General features: G+C 44.3%; 1 protein-coding gene across 2 annotated transcripts; it reads left to right on the top strand.

Annotated features, from left to right (window-relative positions):
* Positions 1-4,383: 4,383 nt before the first annotated feature.
* ANGEL1 (angel homolog 1) lies at positions 4,384-19,789 on the top strand. Of its 2 annotated transcripts, none has more exons than XM_030274741.4 (10): positions 4,384-4,538; positions 6,338-6,937; positions 7,452-7,672; positions 8,252-8,321; positions 8,715-9,148; positions 9,821-9,947; positions 10,788-10,898; positions 12,036-12,105; positions 12,535-12,692; positions 13,520-19,789. In XM_030274741.4, exons 2-10 carry the CDS (start codon positions 6,571-6,573, stop codon positions 13,687-13,689), a joined length of 1,728 nt encoding a protein of 575 aa, XP_030130601.4. In that variant the 5' UTR covers positions 4,384-4,538; positions 6,338-6,570; the 3' UTR covers positions 13,690-19,789. The 2 variants fall into 2 exon arrangements, with proteins under 2 accessions (XP_030130601.4, XP_012429773.5); XM_012574319.5 differs by lacking the exon at positions 4,384-4,538 and adding an exon at positions 4,548-4,700.
* The last annotated feature ends 143 nt before the right edge of the window (positions 19,790-19,932 follow it).

Below are 19,932 nucleotides of genomic sequence, written 5' to 3'. Positions count from 1 at the left end.
ACAAATTCCCATCTCAACAAAGTAATTTTCCAGTTCAGTCTGTAGGGTTCAACAAAATAGTCTTTGTTCTTGTGCTATTATGTTTTTGACTTTCTTTCCATTTATAACAAGTTAGAAAGTTCTCCTCCTAAATCATGGATAAATCCTACTGTTACAAAAATTATTGCAAGACTTGTTTTATCAGATGACTGACTTCATGAGAAGAGGAGAGCCACCAGAAAAGACTAGAACGGTTGTGGCAAACCCATGGTGTGCAGACCACAAGTGCTACAGTGTTTCTTTAGGCATGCACCAACAGGAATGCAGTCCCATCCCTGGCTTCCGCTAGCTCCTCCTGCTGCTCTATTACCAGCTAGAGGAGAGAATAGGGAACAAAGAAATACCCCTAGTGTGTAGAAAGCAGTTGAAGAAAGATGTTTGATATCAAAGGGAGAGTTCTTAAAGGGAAATTCACATTCCCCCCCCCCCCCCCCCCCTGCCCCGTGCCTTTATCAATAGCCAGATTACATGTAGCTGTTAGAATTCTGGCAGGATCATGTCCTTGGTCTCCTTTTTAGATGCATACCACTTGGTTAGGTACAGCTCTGACAGTATGGAAAGGCGAGTGAGTGCAGATGGTCAGAAAACATTCAGCTTCAACCCCTAGCTCAGTGTCAGGAACTTAAGTTGCCTTCTCTGCTGGGTGTCACCTAGCACTGATGTGGAGCAGTTCAGCTATTCATTCAGATCTATATGGGGAAAAGACTGGCCAGCTGGCACCCACATCACCACACTTCAACCAGCTCTGCAGCTGCATCTCCTTTCCTTCTGCCAGATTTTATTTGTCAAATGATGGGTTTACTTGCATTACTCTAGTGTGAGAAAGACAAAAGGAAGGGTAAAAATAGGCTTAAATCCCATATAAAGAAGTCATGAGACAAGTCATGTGCCCAGTACATTAGTCAGTCCCACAGTGTGAGTGAGGATTGAGCCTTCTGAGGTAGATTCAGAAACCATTTTGGCACTTCAAAAATTGCTTTATGTGCTATTTAAATATAGAAAAAACAAGCCTAGAAGAATTGTCCCACATATGTCCATGCCTTACAGTAATTGCATTGTTTAAGAAATAATTGCATATATAACAACAAAGGAATATAAGAAATTAACAGATAATGACTAAATGACAGGCCAAAGGAGGTTTAGAACTTATTAAAGAAACTGTTATGCTAAGTTAGGAAGTCAGGACAAAGAGCTGTGAGCAGCCCTGGCACCTGACTCTTCTGTGTACAAGCAGAGCCTGAGAGCAGCAGGTTCAGAAAACCCTGCTGCCCCCATGCCCTGCCTGTCGTTCTGGGCAAGGAAGAGCTCAGACAAGATCTGGTCTCAAAAGATGCTGAGCTCTGACATCTCGTATGGGCAGCAGGGGCAGCTTGGTGGAATGTCCTGGAAGCTGGTACTGCCAAGTTCTCTAATGATTCATTTTGCTTTTTCCAAGCTGCTCCCAGATGGCAGCTCCCACCTCTGGCCACTGGTACCCTGGAACCCTGTTCATCACCCTTCTTCTCATTGCTGCCTGCCCTCTGGAGAGAAGCCTTTCCAACTGGTGATCAGCCTGGTGCAACCACAGACCCTCTTAGCTAATGCTGATTTTTCTTTGGCCATTTCTGACAATTTCTGGACTGAGTTTGATAGTAAGTAAACCCTGCAACTGCATCCTTCTCAGACTCATTCTCTGTGTCACCACCAGTGAGTCGCATGATCATTTGCTTTTTCTCTTCTGTAAATGAAGAGTTCACAGCCAACTCCTAGAATCCTGTATGTTTCTCACACCTACACACTAAAAGCACAGCTGCTTGGAGTCAAAACATCTCCAGGAGGAATGGTGCCTCTTTTAAGACCTGGGTTCTTGATTTATGCTGCTTATAAACAGGAGAATCCTATGTCTTGTTTGCAGGGGCTGTCCCAGTGTTGTGTGAGAAAGCCCTGAAGAGCCTGTGGTTGCCCAGTGTTGCAACATCACCCTTATGTGACCTCACCTGCACCTTCTGATTCCTAAGGGTGACATTCAGTGCCAGAAGCCCTATTGTTCTGGGATGCAGTCAGCTCACAATAACTGAGAATAGCTATGGTTTTGGCTGTGGACCTTCCCCCTTTCCCCCCAGATGTATCAGAGAGTCATGCCAGGCTGCTGCCAAAGTGTTCTTGTCTCCTTTAAGTTCATGTTCCAGTTTGTACAATTTCATTATAAAGTCAGACTGTGGCAGCTTTAGTGTTAAATGAGATGAAGATAGGAATGTATTCATCTTTTTAGTCTGGAACAGATTCAGACTTCCCTACTCCCTAATTCCCAGTATATTCAGTAATAAAGTGTGGCTCGTAAACATGTCAGCACTTAATGGGGCCTTGAATCAAGTACTCATTCCACCAACTACTGTTGGTGCCAAAAGTGGTTCAGTGCTTATTATTTTACATCTCTTTTACCAAGGACTTTGTGACTTTTCCTAATGTGCTAAAACCAAAACTGTAACAGAAGAGGATTTCTGATAAAGGTTGAGCAGAAATAATTCATACACTTAGAAATATTTTTATTTCCCTAAAAATAGGATAATTTTTGTAGCTTTATTCCTTTAGGTTCTACATAGACCTCTCAAATAGTCCAGTCATTAGAGACTTTGGAGGGGTTATATTTGGATAAAAAAATAAAATTCCACAAAACCCAGTGGAAGGCTTGACCCTGAAGCAGGTGACCATTATCAGCTTTGATTTTATTGCCAAAATTTGTAAATATTTTTTTTTAGTGTAGGCCAAACAACTGTGGCTATTTGGCCACAGCTGCTTGCTTGTTTGTAGCACCAGCTAACATTCTTCTCTGATTTCAGTCTGATTATTCTGATGTGGGTTGGGTCTGAAGATCTTTTCTTAGTTCTTTCCTTTTAAGGAACAGCTGGGTTTTAAATGACCCAGTCATGAGCTCCTAATGTTGGAGATCCTTCCTCTGGAGAACACCCTCCATTCTCTGACTAGAAACCAATGATGGATTTGTTACTTCAACAGGAGATGGGAGACCACGGTCCAGTGCTTTGCCAGAGACATCTGTGGGATTTGGGACAAGTCCCTGCTTCTATGGTCTGTGGTGTTTTAAAACAGGGATTTGAAAAAGAGTGGTAGGATTGTTATTTATATACATTTTAACATCATGTCAGATCCTAGCTGAGAACACTCATTGTGCTGATTACTAATGGGAGAAATGGGTCTTAATGTCTTCATAAACAACTCAGGCTGAAAGAATCAATCAAGTTCTGGAAAAATGGCTGTGGGGATATTAGGAGAAATGGGTGTTAATGTCTTAGAAATGGGCCTTAATGTTTTAATGAATATCAATCTGCATTTTTTGCAGAATCCAGATAATCTGAGCTTCTAAACTTTAGGGCAATATGTAGTAGGTGGTTTGGGAAGTCTGTACCTTCCTCAGCTAATGGGGAAAGGAAGAGGGCAACCTGCAGCCAGGAGTTTAGGATAAAAGGAGGCTGTCTCCTCCAAAAATTTGAGAGAGACCCCATGGGAAAATGGCCTAGTGGACTTTATCCCTTTACTTGAATAAAGTTGCAAGATCCCTCTGTCTCTTTTGTGGACACTGGCTTTTCAGAGTGTGATTTTCTGCACATCACCAAGTGTTTCATTTAATAATGACCCATGACATGGCAGCTTGTCATCATGAAGGGGACAATTTGGCAGCACTCATCAGTGCAAAAGGCAGGGATAATATGAATCTTGCCTTCATTTCAGGTACTTAGAATTTGGAAGAAGGCTACTGAGATTACAAATGAGAAATGTTTATTTGGTGTAAAAAAGCTGTAGTGTGCTCAGCTCAATCCGTTTGCCTTCAGATGTTGAAAACATTTGATTGCAGACTGAAGCAAACATTGAAATTCTGGACTTCAGCCAGGACTTTGCTTTTCTTATACAACTGTCTGGTTTCACTATGTGATGAATCTCAACTTGCAAATGCCAGAGTACTCACGGCCAGGTGAGGACTGATTTTGCAAACCTCCAATGACCTCTCAGCAGCGCCGAGTGAGGGCACGCACCCACCCCATGGCCACTGCTGCATAGAGGTTGTGCTTTGCAAAACCTTAGCTATTATCAGTGCTGTTCAAAAAGCCTGTGTAACATCTGGCTTCCCAGGGGACAAAAAAAAAAAAAAAAAAAAAAAAAAAAAAAAAAAAAAAAAAAAAAGGAAATTGTCCTGTTTGTATTTCTGGAGAACAGGGGGGGAAAATTTTGTTTAAAACCACAAATTTCAGGGTGGCGGGGCCATAAAGCAACCTTCACTCAGCCCGGGGTCACAGCTTCTGAGCCCCTCAGGCACAGCACGGCCGCGGGGCCCCCCTGCAGGCCCGGGGCCCCGGCACGGCCCTGCCCTACACCGGGGCAGGCAGGGCCCCACCCCGGCGGGGCCGTCCCATCGTGGGCCGCGGCCTCCCGGGAGCGGGCGGCCCCGGAACGGCGCTCGGGCAGGGCCAGGCCCGAGCCGGCTGCGAGCCCCGGGGCCCGACGCGGTGAGTGCCCGGCCACGCCGGGCTGAGCCCGCGCACTGAGGCCGCGGCTGAGGCGGGGCCGGCGCGGCGGCGGGGGCGGGGGAGGCCGGGCCGGCGGCATGATCGGCACCGTGCTCTGCTACGTGCTGCTGCCGGCGGCGCGGCTCCTCCAGGCCCTCCGAGGTAACCCGGCCCCGGGCGGGCGGCGGCAAGGGCAGGGGGAGCTGCCGCGGGTGGCCCCGAGGGGCGGGGATGTCCCTCGGCATCCCCCGCCTCGGCCTGAGCGGGTGCGGCCCGGTCCGGAGGCTGCTCCGCAGCCCCCGAGGCCCCGGCCCTGGGCTGAGGCAGCGCGGGGCTGCGGGGCCGGGCAGCGCGGGGAGCTGCGAGTCCGGAGGGAACAGCTGCCCGCTGTTGTGCTGCAGAGGAGGCAGCGCTTTGCGCAGGGGCTCTAGCTCCTGCCCCCGCCTTGCTCTCCAGGCTTGGACAGATCCTTGGAGAAGGGCAGCTCAGAGATCTCTGATCCCCCAAGAACTTGCGGGGGACTTGCGACTTTGTGAATGGACTTATGTTTTCTGTGCGTCGCTATTTCACTTAGTTTCCCTAGATCCTGCTGCTACTTCACAGTTCCTGATTACTGAGCTCATGTAAAGCCACCCTCCAGCCTGAACCTGTCCCTGGGCCTGTAGCAACTACTGGACTGGCACGCTGTCTATTTTTCATAGTGAGCAGCAAGCTGATTCCTCTCAAATTCAGCTCCTATTGTGTATCAACAGGCTCTTGTAGGCACTCATCGTGCCTGGCCAGTGGCGTGTGGAAATATTACGTTGGTGCATTGGTATTTTGACTTTAATGAACTTAATTACAAAGTGACAGAAAGGAGTATGGTTCTTAAAGCTCCATTTCTGACACATACAGAAAACTTTGACACAACAGATATAGTAAAACTATACACTAATGTTGCTGACTCCTGTATGTTACTGCTCTGGCTGACTGACAGGGATACAGAAAAAAAAAGTAATTTGTAATCAACAGAGGTGGCTAGTAGGGAGTGTTTGTGCAGAATTCATAGTGAAGCATAAATGCCATCTCTTGTATACATGCAAGTGAAAAGAATTGCTGTATTTTTCTACTTTACTGCACAAATATTAGTTATTCAATGTTACATTAAAAACAGTTTAAAGTGATTTTATTATTTTGCCACATGTCAGGTATCAGGTGACCTGTAATTCTTATCAGGACTTCTGTACATATACTCTCTCTAATCAGGCATATGTTGGTCCCTATGTGTCTTCATTTTTCATCTCTTAGTAACAGAATGGATTTTTTTCTACAATGGATTATTGTGATATATTTTACTCTCTTAGCTGACTGCTAGTTCTTATGGTCCCTGGAAAGAAACTTGCTCCAAATGATGATCTTCAAGACCTTGGCTTCTTAGCCCATGCACCTGATCAGCTAACTTTTAGAGACTGTGCCTTTACTGAGAGCTGATAGTTTCCACAAGGCCTTTTAGCTTGGCTGTCTGTGCTGCTGCATGAGTTAGAATTGCATTCCCTAGATTTGATAGAACCATTGCTATTGTGTGCAGTTTCAATGACTTGGACTAATATAACTGGATTTGGACTGTGGCTTAGCGTTCTGGAGGAGGCAGGGGAAGTTATTTAGACTGTAACTGTTTTTCCTCAGAGAAGTAATTTGTTTGGGTTGCTATACTGAATGGTTGTATTACACAGAGTTACAGCAAATGCATTGGAATAAGAAAAGAAATAGTAAGAAAGCATTTCTGGCTGTCTTATTTTGATTTTGTTTTTAAATGACAGATGCTTTCTTTACCTATCGAAAGAATGTGCTTCTGGCGAAGAGCCCGTCCACCCAGATAGAAGGTGTCTTTGCTGCAACCAGAGGAAGATCAGTCCCAGAAGAGCAAGAAGCCCTTCTCCAGCAGTGGCTGGAGGAAGGAGTAGGGAATTTGCCAGCCAGTGAGAGTGTTCCGGCGGTGAGGAGAGTATCAGTTTCACTCACTAGTGACTGGTTAGAAGGTTCAGAGCTATTGATGACCAGCCTCAGTGACCTGAACACATCTCCGGAAGTCACCCGGTGTGCTGATCAGCAGCACTCAGAGCTAAATGCCTTGGCTTCTTCAGAACTGCAAGATCATGCAGTGGCTGAACTGGCAAGATTACCATCAGAGGAAACAGTGACTGTAGCAGGCAGTGCCCCTTGGGCAGCTGTGGTGCCACAGACAGATCACCAGACAGCTGGCTGTGCTGGTATCAACGTGGAAGTGCTGAATGACGACCCAGCTGTGCTGGCCTGGAGTTTAGCATGTGATGCAGAGACAGTGCCACCAGCGCTCCCAGCCCAGCCCATTCAGGATGCAGTGCCGTTTTACCCTGTCCCAACAGAGGTGCCCTACCATGGTCAGTGGTGGCTCTGAATCTAGTGTTTAGTTTGGGATTGACATTGGTAGTGAATGTGGTCAGGTTATTGTGTCTGGGTTTGCTGTCAGCAAGACATTGATTGCCCCTGCAGAATTGACAGGATCTGCTAGTGAATACTGTAAAGTGAGTTTTTGCTGAGGAGGGCCTGGTCACAGCTAGTAGTTTCTGTTCTGTGAGACTGTCTGGTCTGAATATCAATATATGTTCCTTACTGTTCTCAAATGCTGGCTTTGTACTCTAAAAGGCACGGAAAAGTGGGTCTGGTGTTTCAGTATGATTGACTCTGGTCATGTATTATGCCATCCCTACAGACAACTATCCAAAGATATCCAGAAAGAGCATCTGAAAACCAGAGTGGGTGAGGGTTTGCTCAGAGGCTAGAGTACCCTAGCTTGGGGAATGAGAATGGCTGTTTTCTGGGTCCCAGGGGAACCAAAGTATCAGCAAGGTACCCAGTGCAGCTGTAACTTTGCTTTTTGTCTCTTGCATGTAGAGATCTTATGGAGAGACTGGGAGGATCTTTCTGTCCAACCCTTAAAGCAGGTCTCAAAAAACACTCCCCTCTTTGAATTTCGAGTCATGTCTTACAACATCCTTGCCCAGGACCTGGTGGAGCAGGGTCTTGATCTCTATGTACACTGTCATCCAGACATCCTGAACTGGAACTACCGCCTTCCAAACCTTTTGCAGGAGATCCAGCATTGGGATCCTGACGTAAGTATGACTAAGCCGTCTCTACATCAAGTGTCACCTGAATTTGAATTCCTTCTCTGATCTAACAATATTAAGAAAATTAAAAGCTGGGGGCAAGTCCTAGGAAGATACTAGCTGCTTGGTAACTGGACACTGATTGGTCTGAGAGTGTTTGAAGACTTTCACAGACCTCATCTATTTTTGGTGTCTATCTTGCTTTGATTGTAGAAACTAGTCATACTTTGATAGCAGGACTTAACTTCTATAAACAGCAGAAGTAGAGGAAGAAGAACCAGTTTTCTAAGGCAGCACAGGAGGGGAAGCCTGCATAGAAGAGGACTCCAAGGAATTTCTCTATTCTTTGAGTCCTCTTTGTGAGATGAAGGATCTTTTTTCTCATCACTGGAAAACTGAATGATACGCTAATGTGACCCAGAGAGTTAGTGCTTTTCATCTGGAAAGTACAGGACAGAGTTGCGGTGATGACATTTCTGTTTGGAGGGTTGGCATGTGAGTCCACTTTTCCACTTTCTTCATTCCCCAAAACAAGGTAACCAGCAAATACTTGTGGAGCAAGTGAGGTCTCTGCCTTCCTTCCAGGTTCTGTGTCTCCAGGAGGTGCAAGAGAACCATTACTGGGAGCAACTGGAACCAACATTCAAGGAGATGGGTATGTCCTGCTTTTGTGGGTCTGTACCTCCAGCTCATGGGACTGGCCAAGCAGTGCTTCCTGCTTAACATCTTCAAAGCACTCCGTTTCAAGAGACCTCTTCCAGTTTGCCAGGTGGCTACTGGCCCTACTTTTGAAGTATCTGCCTAGACCTTTATCCTTTCTTTTGCTATTGATGTCTCTGAGTTGAAAGATCAGAGTAACAAAACAGAGGGCCCTAGAAAGGCAAGGAGAGAATAAATACCCCCAGTGATTAATAATAAAGGGTGATTATTGGAACAGATTTGGGTATCTTGCTGTACCCAAATGTCATAGGAACCTTTTCTATACAGACTTGCTGAGCCTGAGGTAGTGACTGGATAAACCTTTTAATAGATGATGGTTTCTTTTCAGGCTTTGCTTGCTTCTATAAGCGGAGAACCGGGACGAAGACAGATGGATGTGCAGTGTGCTATAAGCACAGCAGGTTCCAGCTGATCAGTCTCAGCCCCATAGAATACTTCCGGCCTGGCCTGGATGTCCTCAACCGGGATAATGTGGGCTTGGTGCTGCTGCTGCAGCCTGTGCTCCCAGAAGGTCTAGATCTGAAGGCAGTCAGTCCTTTGTGTGTGGCCAACACTCATGTGTTGTTTAACCCCCGTCGAGGAGATATCAAACTGGCCCAGGTGGCCTTGCTGCTAGCAGAGATTGACAAAATTGCAAGAACTACTGAAGGCAGCTACTATCCTGTCATCTTGTGTGGAGACCTGAACTCTGTACCTGATTCTCCACTCTACAAATTCATCCGGAATGGTGAACTTTCCTACCATGGGATGCCAGCCTGGAAGGTAGTTGCCAGCCAGAATTGGGATTGGATAGCTCTTTATTGTCTACTGCTAGAGAAATGCATAGCTGCATTCTTCCTCTTGTGAGGAAATAGTCTTAATACTGAATTAAGTTATTCAGCAGTCTTCCCCAATGTCTCCAGCACTGCAGGGGAAAGAAGCAGACAAGTGCATGCATGTTGTTTCCATCATTGCTCTTTTGGTTTCTCTTGGGGCAGATTTGTGATAATAGATCACTTATGTCAAGTCTTTTTTTTTTCCTTTCCTATGGAATTTTTGTGCCTGTGTGACTGGAAGTGAACCAAGACTTAGTGAAATTTTTTTGTGGATGTTTGTTCTAAAAAAAGTTTGAAGTGGGTACTTATGCTAGAGTCTTTTGTGGTTTTCTTACTGTGTGTCTGTGGTCAAATATATGGTTATCATTCAAGCTAAATAATCACTTCAGTAAGATACCTGTAAAGTATCTTGTCAGGTGACTTTTAGTTAATTGTATCTGTCCCCTACAGCTGAAGGTTTATTATACCTTTACCATACTCTGAATAGTTTGGTTCATGCCTTTATAAGAGGGCATTCTCCTGTCTTGCTCTTACCAGGTGTATATATGTACATTGTCTATAGCTTGCACATCTGCTCTGTGCCACTGATGGTTGCTCTCCTTTCCTGGTCTTCTTGCAGGTGTCTGGTCAGGAAGACTTTTCCCAGCAATTGTATTCACGGAAGCTGCTGGCTCCACTGTGGCCAAGCTCACTGGGTGTAACAGACAAGTGCCAGTATGTCACCCTGTCTCAGCCAAAGAAACCCGGTGAGCTCCAATATGCACTGACAATATGAGTTTGCTGAGGATGGGCAAACTTGTGGGCCTTGCTGTCTCTGTGAGTAGCTTGGGCATATGCTGCATGAGGCACTGGACAAAAAGATTCTCTCCTTCTGCTTTGTATATTAATTGAATACAATTTTTTCCAGAACCTATTGCATTTCTGCCATTTTCTTTCTCTAGTCAGGACCTGAATGTTCCTCTACCAGTAACACTTACTCTATGTGTCTCTTTCATATTCCCAGACTTACACTTCTCTGCAGTTGTAAACTGTGTTCAATAGGCACTGCTTTAATCTCTGGGTGTTTGGGGTGTGGTTTTGGATAGTATTTGCAAACCACTGTAAAGAAATCATTCCTAAGATCCAGTTAGAATCATGTCTGTTCTCTGCATCCATAGAGAGGATTACAAAAATGGAGCCTACACAAAATAGCTTTTGTTAAAATCTTGAATGTAGAACTTGTATTCAGCCTGATCTCCAGAAATGTTTTTCTCAGCAGACATTTCCTGGAGTTGCAGACAAACTGATCTGCTTGAAAGTCCCTTGAGCTTTTGGTGTCTCAGAGAGGACATTCTTTCTTTGTGCCACCAATGACTGTTGCATTTGAGGGATAGCAATAGCCATGCTCTGTTCTTCTACACATCTGTTCTATGTGTAGGTTATTAGGTGATTTATATTCTCATGGTATCAGAGTGCTTGGGCACAAAAGCCTCTCTCAAACCAAAGACCTCTAAGGGGCCCAAAGGTACCTACCAAATAGGTAGGTGTTCCCTGGGGTTGTGACTATGCTGCAGTTACTTTCTTTTAATTTGTACTTTTCTCTGCAGGGAGACGCCAATACAGCCGTGACTTCCTGCTGCAGTTCCGCTTTTGCGATGTTGCCTGTGAACGACCACCACAGCTGGTCCTCCTGGAAGGTGTGACAGATGCTAAACCAGGTATTAATGGGAGACTTTTCAATTTGTCACTCTCCTCGCTCAGTGGAGCCTCTCCTCTGAGGACAGACGGAGAGGGTTTGGACTGGAGAAGACTCCACTGAGACCTCATTGTGGCCTTCCAGTACTTAAAGTGGGCTTATAAAAAAAGAGGGAGAGTGATGGCATATAGTGATGGGACAAGGGAAAATGGTTTTAAACTTCCTAAAATTCTTTACATAGAGGGTAGTAAGGCTTTGGGCCAGATTGCCCAGAGAAGTTGTGGATGCCACATCCCTGAAAAATGTTCAAGGCCAGATTTTATGGGGCTATGGGCAGCCTGATATAGTGGGTGACATCTTTGCCCATGGGAAGGAGCGATGGAACTGGATGATCTTTAAGGTCCCTTCCAACCCAGGCTGTTCTATAACGGTATGATTCTATGATTTCAAGGAAAACATGAGGTGGAGGTGATGCCTGGTGAGGAAGGGGAAAGGCAGAAGGGTGCCTTCTGCGACTGTGATTAGATTCCATGAGAGCTCAGAGAAGTACACGTTTCCTCCCTCATACACACTGACTGAGTTCCTTGAGATGCACTGAGATTCAGCTTCTTGAAGTTGTTTCTTATAAACTTCTTTTAAGCTGAAACACATACGTGTATTTCTTTTTTCTGCTTCAAGATTCTGGTGTCAGAGAACAACCTGAAGACTGTAGTTCGCAATATAGATGTCTCTGGAAGCTGGTACCCAGTAGACATTCCTGCATCTCTGGGCCTTGTGGCATGGCTGGTTCTGCTTTCTCTATTTCTGTTCTGCCTTTCTAGACACCCTTTGAATAAGCTGTAGGCTAAGACAAGCAAACTTTCTTTTGAGAGCAAAGCATGACTTCAGTAATATTAAATGCTTTAAGGACATGTCCTCAGCAGGACAGAATATGACTTCTCAGTTGTTTGCACTGATCTGCTCTAGAGATGTTCCTGTTAGTCTTACAGCTTGTGTTTCCTTTGGATATTTTCCTTTACGATGTTCATGACTGGAAGCTATCTGCTCTTCTTGGGCAAAAAGATTCATTTGATTTCAGGAGAAGCTTCTCAGACTTGGGATGAGCAGCCTGTTCTAAGATCTGTGTAGGTCTGGCTGGAATTTCTTTGCTCCTTTGCAGACCGCCCTGCAGACTGGCCCAAGCCCGCTGCCATGGTGAAAGACCCTGATCCCCAGCCATTCGTCCCAAGGTAACTTGGTGCACCTTCAGTGGCCACAGTCTTCAAACTCAGCCTTGTTTTTCTGAGCCCTGAAAATCTGGCTGAAGTAAAGACTGAAGTAAATGTGAGAGTGAAAGAGAGTAAGGAGGGCTATCTGGAAGAGCTAGGTCTACCCAGGATTGTCCCAGCAGCTGGATGCTTCTCTATCAGCATTGTGTTGGTGAGACTGAGAATGTAGGGCATAGGCATATACAGGACTGGGTATTGAAGACAAAAGAAATTCACAGTATGTCTTGCTTTGGTATAAGTGGAGTGAATAGTTCTGAAAAATTTATGTGCTCACAAAGTAGGAGTAGCTTAGATAGTTGCATCAGCAAGGGAACATTCAGCTGTGACTGCAGAACCAAAAAAGCATAATTCTCTTTCCTTTCTTGGTAAACAGTGACTGTTTGTGTGCAGGTGTTCAGGTGTTATCCAGCATGGCCTCAACCTGACCTCTGTCTACAGCCACTTCTTGCCGCAGAGGGGACGCCTAGAGGTCACAACAATGCCCATGGGGCTTGGAGCCACTGTTGATTACATTTTCTACTCAGCAGAGCCTGTGGAGAGCAAGGCGGGTGAGTGTGGCAGTGCAGGGCTTGTCCCTGTGACATTGGAAGAGGACTGTGAGACAGGCCAGATGGGCAGTACATTTCATTAAGCTGGTGGATCTACAGGATCTGTCTTTGAAATAATACACAAGGTGGAAGTAACATTTGCTCACGTACCATGAGAATACACTGTTTATCTTTGTTGTTAAAACAAATGAGGCTGCTTATGTCCACATAGACTTCTGAGGAAGCTAGAACAGAATAGATTCTTTTCTTCTGTATAAAAATCTTACTTGTGCTCCTGGTAACAGGCAGTGCTGGGTCCTGAGTTCAAGGCATGGACTTCTGGTCTATCTGAGACCACATACTGTTCTTGGAAGGAGGTGGCTCTCGTTCTTTTACAGTGGCACATTCTCTCTGCTGCCTGAAACAGGAGTTCTGTTGATGAGCAACTGCATGTAAATGCATCCAGGAACTCTCTTGGAGCTGATTTGGGTCACGTCGGAATCAAGTCTGGGGAACAGGTTAGGAATGAAGAGATTAATTCCTCCTCAGGGGAGAATCTGAAGCTATTGCTAGGCCACTGTTCAAGAAAAGTATTTCTCACGTAAGCAACTACCTGCTGAATTTAGTGTATTCTTGCTTCCTATGCCTGCAAGTATATGAACAGCAGTATTGTCGGGTGCTCACTGGTTTCACATCTAGGCTCAAAGGTGCATTTAGTGTTTGTGCAGGGTGTCTTCATTTATCAGGGAAAGAACAGGAAAGGATTGACAAGCATCCCTCCGTGAGTGTGCAGAGTTAATTTGTGCTGCCAGTCTCTGGCTGATGTTTCTTCCCATTTTCTTTGTCAGGTCGCAGGCTGTACAAGGATGGAGCCCTGAAGCTACTTGGCCGTCTTTCTCTTCTCTCTGAAGATGTCCTCTTGATGGCAAATGGCTTACCAAATCCTTTTTGTTCATCTGATCATCTCTGTCTGCTGGCTAGCTTTGGCTTGGAGATCTCCAGCCTCAGAGAGAGTTAGTGTTGGTTCCCTTTCCCTAAAGAAAAGTTGTTCTGAATACAGCAGTTGAGACTTTGGATTGCACAACCTGCTTGCAAGAAAATCCTTTTCCTTGTGATGCCCTGAAAGTCCTTTTCTCCCCTCACACCCTCACTAAACACAAGGATGGGAGAGTTGGAGTGCTTTTTGCATTGGTATTTTCTGCATCTTTGCAAACCTGAGCTGTGTTCCCATTGGGATGCCAGGTGTATTCAATCATTAGCATCTCTTAAAGAGATCCTTGTACCACTGCCTTGTTTAGCAGGTGTTTTTGAGCTGCGGGAACCAACATAATGCCCTTATTTATTTGTCCCTGTGTAAGATTTTCAAGGAACTGGAAAAGAGAGGGGCAATGCTATTTGCTTTTGGTTAGTTTAATTGCTACCAAGGAGCATGGAATGTATAAGCCAGTACTCTTTTCACACCAAAATAATAGTTCTTTTAATGTCTCAGTAATAGTTCAGTACTTTGCATTGTTGCGTTGCCTTTTAGATTGGATCTGCTAACTGCTTAGAAATGTCTTTTACTTAATAATCTGTAAAGGCTTACTTGATGGCAGAAGGGTTTGTGTGGTGTAACTGTTTCTACAAGAAACTGCTTGCTGTGACTAATGGACCAGGCAATGGAATTGCCAGGAATGGAACCAGGGGCTCTACAGAGCAGCATCTGTAGAACTGCAGCAAAAGCCTAGAGGCCTTGGGGAAGGCTTCCTTCCTTTCTGGCAGTCTCAGAATGGTACCTAATACGTAATTTTTAGCAAAAGATATTAAGGATCCTCCCAGTGAATATCCTGTAGAAAAAATTACCCTGTAAGTCATGATAACCACAGAAGACTATAACTCTGGCTGTCCCAAAAGAGATGAAAATGAAAGGCATATGAGGGTCAGCGGAGCCATCAGATGGAAGAGCTGATCTTGTCACTTGCCCTGTTCTTTGTGCACTCCCTATTGCATTCAGCCTGCCAGGGGTCAGTGGCCAACCTGTAGTTTCCATCTCCTGTGTCTTGCTGCATCTTCTGCACCCAGCCATGTTTAGGTGTAGATAGAACCCTTAGGATCAGCTCCTGTCTCTTGACATGCGTTGGGAGGAAGGGGAAGGCTGTGTAACTTGGAGCCAGACTGCAGTCACTTGGATCCCAGCAAACCTTTGGCGTCCTATTGGTGTACTTCTATAAGCAGTGACTTGGCCAGTACAAAAGCAATCAAACTGTACTTGTTCCTAGAGTAATTTCCCCAGTTCAGCCTGACATTTGGTGCTCAGTTTTTCCTTAACAGATGAAACCAGTCTTGGCAGAAATCAATATTGGTATAAACATTATCTTTTGTTCATAAACAAAGCAGGAAATCTGGTTCCACCTCAGGTTTTTGCAGGAAGGTACAGGAGACTTGAAATATCGTTTGTTCTTCATGGTCTATATTGAGGGACTTTGATATTTTAAATGTTACTTTCTTTATTGAAAAATAAAATCCTGCTAATCTAAGAAAATACCACAAAGTAACTGTGGCACCTCATATTTCTGGCTGCTGAACCTCTGAAGATTGCTCGACAAGCGAAAGACTTGCTCAACAAGAGAGGTGAAAGAGAGCAAATTGGCTACACATGAAAGTAATGAGAGTTGAAGAGAGGGAAGAAGTGAGCCTAATTTAATCTCCTAAGACATCCCTAAATCCAAGAGGTGGCTTCTTTGGTATTGGGTTTGTCTTGCCCCTCCATCCCCCACCTCCCTCCCCTGAAAGATTTGCATTCAGGAACCCTTGCCCTCCTCTCTAAGAAAGGAATACTGCTGATCTTTTACAGCTCACTTCTGTAAATGACAAAAACAAGGTCTGTGGCGGGGGAGTTTTGTGCCCTTATGAGCATGTAAGAACTGCATATTCCCCTCTAGCCCTGCAAGATGGTGTGGTATTTGTCTGGTGGTGTGTGCATGGCTTTTGCTACCTTTGTGAGTTTCTCTAAGTGAATAGCAGTCTTTTGCCCTTAGGTAATAGTTCTGGCATGGCACTGGTACATGGGGAGGGATGGATGCAGACGTGTGCATTTATATGACTATCTCACAGTTTGACTGATTTCTGCAAGTACTCTTACTCTGATTTTGTAAGCAGTTGTATTTATAAAGGGAGGGAAGGAAAGGGTGAATTGAGAGCTTTGCTTTCTGTCTGGCTCAAAAAGGTTGCCAGAAGGCAGCCTGGTTGCAGATGACTCCTTCCTGCTGTTAACATTGTAATAGGAACCTTAGAAGGCACTAAAGGTTTAACAACAACCAACCAAAGGCACCACAAAAAATTCTTTGACACATGGTGTTAGAACTTTAGCTATCTGCTTCTGTTGTAATTGCTGGCTGAGTCTGAGGTCAGTTGTTGAGGAGGTGTGTGTAAGTGTGTGTGTATATGAAAGCTGCCCATAGGAGAGCCAGACTGAGCTCTCTGGAGACCCATAAGGTGTGCACCATACACCAGCAGATGAACTGGTTGCCCCTGCACTGCCTGAAGCACCCTGCCAGTCCTGTGATATAACTCAGGTGGAGGACCTGTGTTCCAGTATCACAAGTGCTTTTTCCATTTTATCTCAACAAAAACCTTGACTTGTGGGCAAATTGCATGGAAGCATCTCAGGGAGGTTTTAAGGCTCCAGCTATACTTTGCTGGAAAATCTAATGTTGCACAGGTCAAACTAATGCTTTCCTTTTCCGTGAATTAAATAATATGGTGTGCACTTGGAATTGTTACTTTTTTGAACACTGGATATTGAGTCATGTGCAGAGAAACCCCAGGACAATGCCTACAAGTCCCCCTATTCTTTCTGGAAGTTATAGTGTTCCCAGGATGGCTTGCAGCTCTCAAAGCCCTGGCTTACTCATGCTGTGCTGGGCACTCAGAGGTGAAGGTGTGGCAGAAATGCAGGACCATAGGTAGTGACTCTATAGAGACACAAAGGTAAAGTTGAAGACTTGATCTCTGTGTTTATTTTGACCACCATCACAGAAGCTCTGGTATGGACTCTTACAGAAGTGGTCTGTTTCAGGAAAATAAAAACCTCTGTGTTCTAGAGCAATTTGGAGTTAATATCAAATGGATCTAGAGACCTGGAAATGCCTCCTGACTGTGGGGGATTATAGGAGAGGTTTGGAGGTGGGGTTGGTAGCAAGTTCCTAACTGTAAAATCGCGACTAGCGTATAGTTGTTGGGAGAAGAACATTGTGTTTTGTGATGCTTTAAGAACAGCACCCACAGATACCATCAGAGCTTGTGGTAATGAACACTTATGGGATGCAGAACTGAGATTCTATGTGTACCTCTTAAAACTGTTTCTGGACCGAAATGCATGATGAGCTTTCATTAACACAGCTTTCTGATGAATTACAGAGGGATCTGTAAGAGGTTATGAAAGTAGAACAGCAGCATCTGCAATGCTCAGAAAGGGAAGGTGTCACAGAGGTAATTACCAGCTACATGACCTTAGTAGTGATGTAGAGTTTAGGGAGACTGGTGCTTAGGGCAAGTGATGCCAGAGACTGCTGGCAGTGTATGTTCCCTGTTAGCAGCCTCCTAAGCTGCAGGAGCATGCAGCTGTTGAGGCAATCAAGTATTTGACTAAGTGTCTTTGCTAAAAAAAAGCTTAGTTTGCACCACAGCTGCTAGGCTGTATTTAGTCATTCTATTTAGATAGAAGTTGGACTTCCTTTATTTTCACAGTTTTAAGTTCATTGCTTCAGGAGGTTGCCCTTCATAATCAGTTTTCCCGATTACATGGGATGGGAGGAGTGGTAAACAATATAATTGCTCTAGCTTCTTTCCTGTTCTTAATAAATGAAACTTGGCTGCTGTTTGAGGTCTTACTCCATGCTCTCCAGCAGCTGTTTTCCCATGACTACTCTATCCAGTTATCTGAGTGACTGATGTTTATTTTTTCTGCAGCTGTATTTCTTCAGTTAAAAGTCATGGGTGCAATTCTCTAGGGCTAAGTGTTATTATAAATGCAACATATGAATGGTGTCAAGATGTAAGATAGTGAGTTTCCTCACTCCTGAAGAATTAAGTGGGAAGAGTGGGAGCTCTGAAACCACTTAGATGGGAGTAACACGTTATATTAAACAAAACACCCGAGTTTCAGATTTATTGGTAGTGCTCTATACACCACCTGCTTTGTGAAGGCAGAATTCTGAAATATACTTGACCTTAGTTTGTCTTCTCTGAGGAGTTTCCAAGAGGTCATAAGTTCAGCATCTCACTGGATCAAGGTATGAGTCCTGCTCTTAATGATGTGTTGTAATGGTGCTGGCAAGTAGTCAGCAAAGCAGGGTGTTGCTGCACTCCAGTAACTGCTCCCACTGCCACCACCTCAGTATAGAACATTTATTGGATATCCTGTTTAGATATTTGCAGACATATCCATGGGTCATCCAAATGCAGATGAACCCTTTTGTTGCTTACCTAAAGGGGGAGCACACAAGGGTTAGTAGGATACCATCTCCTTTCAGGCTTCCTGTTGCGCAGGCTAATTGAATTGCTAGCTGTGACCTGCTTCTTACCAGACTGTAGCTGCCTGGCCTGTAGTGCTTCTCATAGCACTGTCATGTTGAAATACACAAGCTGAATTGAATATACTGCATTGTGTTTCTAAGTATGATACTGAGTTTCTGAAGGGAGCTCACCTGTTACAATGATAACCAAGATGACAGATTAAACAGCTGGCATGCCTCTAACTCCTTTTGTCAGCTGTAAATGTTTCCTTTCTCCTGTCAAGGCAAGTTGTCCTTCAGCTTCCACTGAAAATGTCAGTCTTGATGCTATTTTTATTTTCAGTTATTTAAATATTTATTTATTTATTTTCAGATTTAGACTGTACATTCTTGTGCTCTTGTATAATAGCTGTAAATTTTTTTGTAACTTTGGTAAGACAGCAGCTTTCAAGGTCCAAGTTTGGCAAATGGTAGGACTAAGCTAGACACTGGCTTGTGCTACAACAAAAGATGTATTTGTTCCATCCAGTCTTTAATTTCTACATACCAGAAAAAAAAAAATAAACAAAACCAAAAACCCAATAGCAACAAAAAAACCTCCCTTGGCTTCAAGCCTTAACAATTTTGTTGAGATTTTATTATTTTCTTTCTGGATGCAAAGCCTTCTACTTATATTTATTCTATATATTCAGTTATTAGCCAGTGCCTAGAGCTGCCCTTGAACTGCGGGTAGATGAATGCTGTAGTGTTTCTATAGTTACTCCTCTCCTCCTTTCCTCCTTTAAAATGAAGTTAGAGATAGGTTAGTATTCACTTTTTGCCAAATTAAAAATATAATCCAGGAAAACAAACCTGGCTGAGTTAATTCTGTCATGGCCTGCTGTCTACAGCATGTCATTTGCCTTTGCCTGCCATAATCCTGCAGTTGCTGGTGTTCTTAAGGCTCAGTCTCACTTTCTCATGAATGAATTTCTGTGTGCTTTTAGACATGTGAGAGCCTTAAGTCTTGGGCCTCTCAGTGTAAAAAACTGACAGGGTGTGGTTTTTTGTTTATTTTTTTTTTTTTTTAATTTTCTGCTTCAACATGTTGTTTATCCTTCCCACAATAAAGATTTTCCACTTAAGATCCAAGCAGCATAATCTCTAACTAACTTGAAAACTAAAACTGCAGGAACAACCTGCAGGGGAAAAGCCTGATGTAAGAGGGAACAGAAAGTCTGTGGCCACATTACTGTTTTGCTATTCTCACTCCACCCTGATCTATACATCCATAGGGGATATAGGAGTTACCTGATCTAAAACAAAATCTATAAGGCATGGTGCAGAGGGTGTTTTCAAGCAAGCAGCTGAAGTAGATGTTTAGAGCTGTGCAATTACTTTCCCTCAGGGCAGAAGCAGTTCATATAATTAACTTGGCTAAGATGGACTATTGCATGTGCCTTTCTCTTTGGAGTAACAGGTCAGAGAATGTTTATTCCTTTCCTATACACACTGTAGGCTTGCCTACATCCTGGCCCTGGTCCCAGCTATTACTCATTTCCCTAGAGAGAAGGGGTATGTTATGCCTGAAAGATGATAGCATGAATAAAGTTGGATCCCCTTGCTGGGGATCCTTGCAGTGGATCTTGCAGCTGACTGTCCTTTATTAACCCAGCATTTGTCTTGAGAAGGCCTGGTGAGGTCATTAGTCTGGAAGGTCACTAAACAGACTTGGAGGAGAATTGCTTTTCAGGCCAGGAAGGGAGACTGAATTGTACATTGAAAAG

The sequence above is a fragment of the Taeniopygia guttata genome, chromosome 5 (assembly GCF_048771995.1).
Source record: "Taeniopygia guttata chromosome 5, bTaeGut7.mat, whole genome shotgun sequence".
NCBI lineage: Eukaryota > Metazoa > Chordata > Aves > Passeriformes > Estrildidae > Taeniopygia > Taeniopygia guttata.
Note: the sequence above shows the minus strand (reverse complement) of the source record. Positions and strands in the feature narration are given on the sequence as shown.

Bases quoted from the DNA above. Each gene is read 5' to 3' on its own strand.
- ANGEL1 (XM_012574319.5), top strand. From the start codon at position 4,637: ATGATCGGCACCGTGCTCTGCTACGTGCTGCTGCCGGCGGCGCGGCTC. The intron at 4,701-6,337 runs GTAACCCGGCCC...TTTAAATGACAG, and splicing joins GCTCCTCCAGGCCCTCCGAG to ATGCTTTCTTTACCTATCGA. The intron at 10,899-12,035 runs GTATTAATGGGA...GCTCCTTTGCAG, and splicing joins TGTGACAGATGCTAAACCAG to ACCGCCCTGCAGACTGGCCC.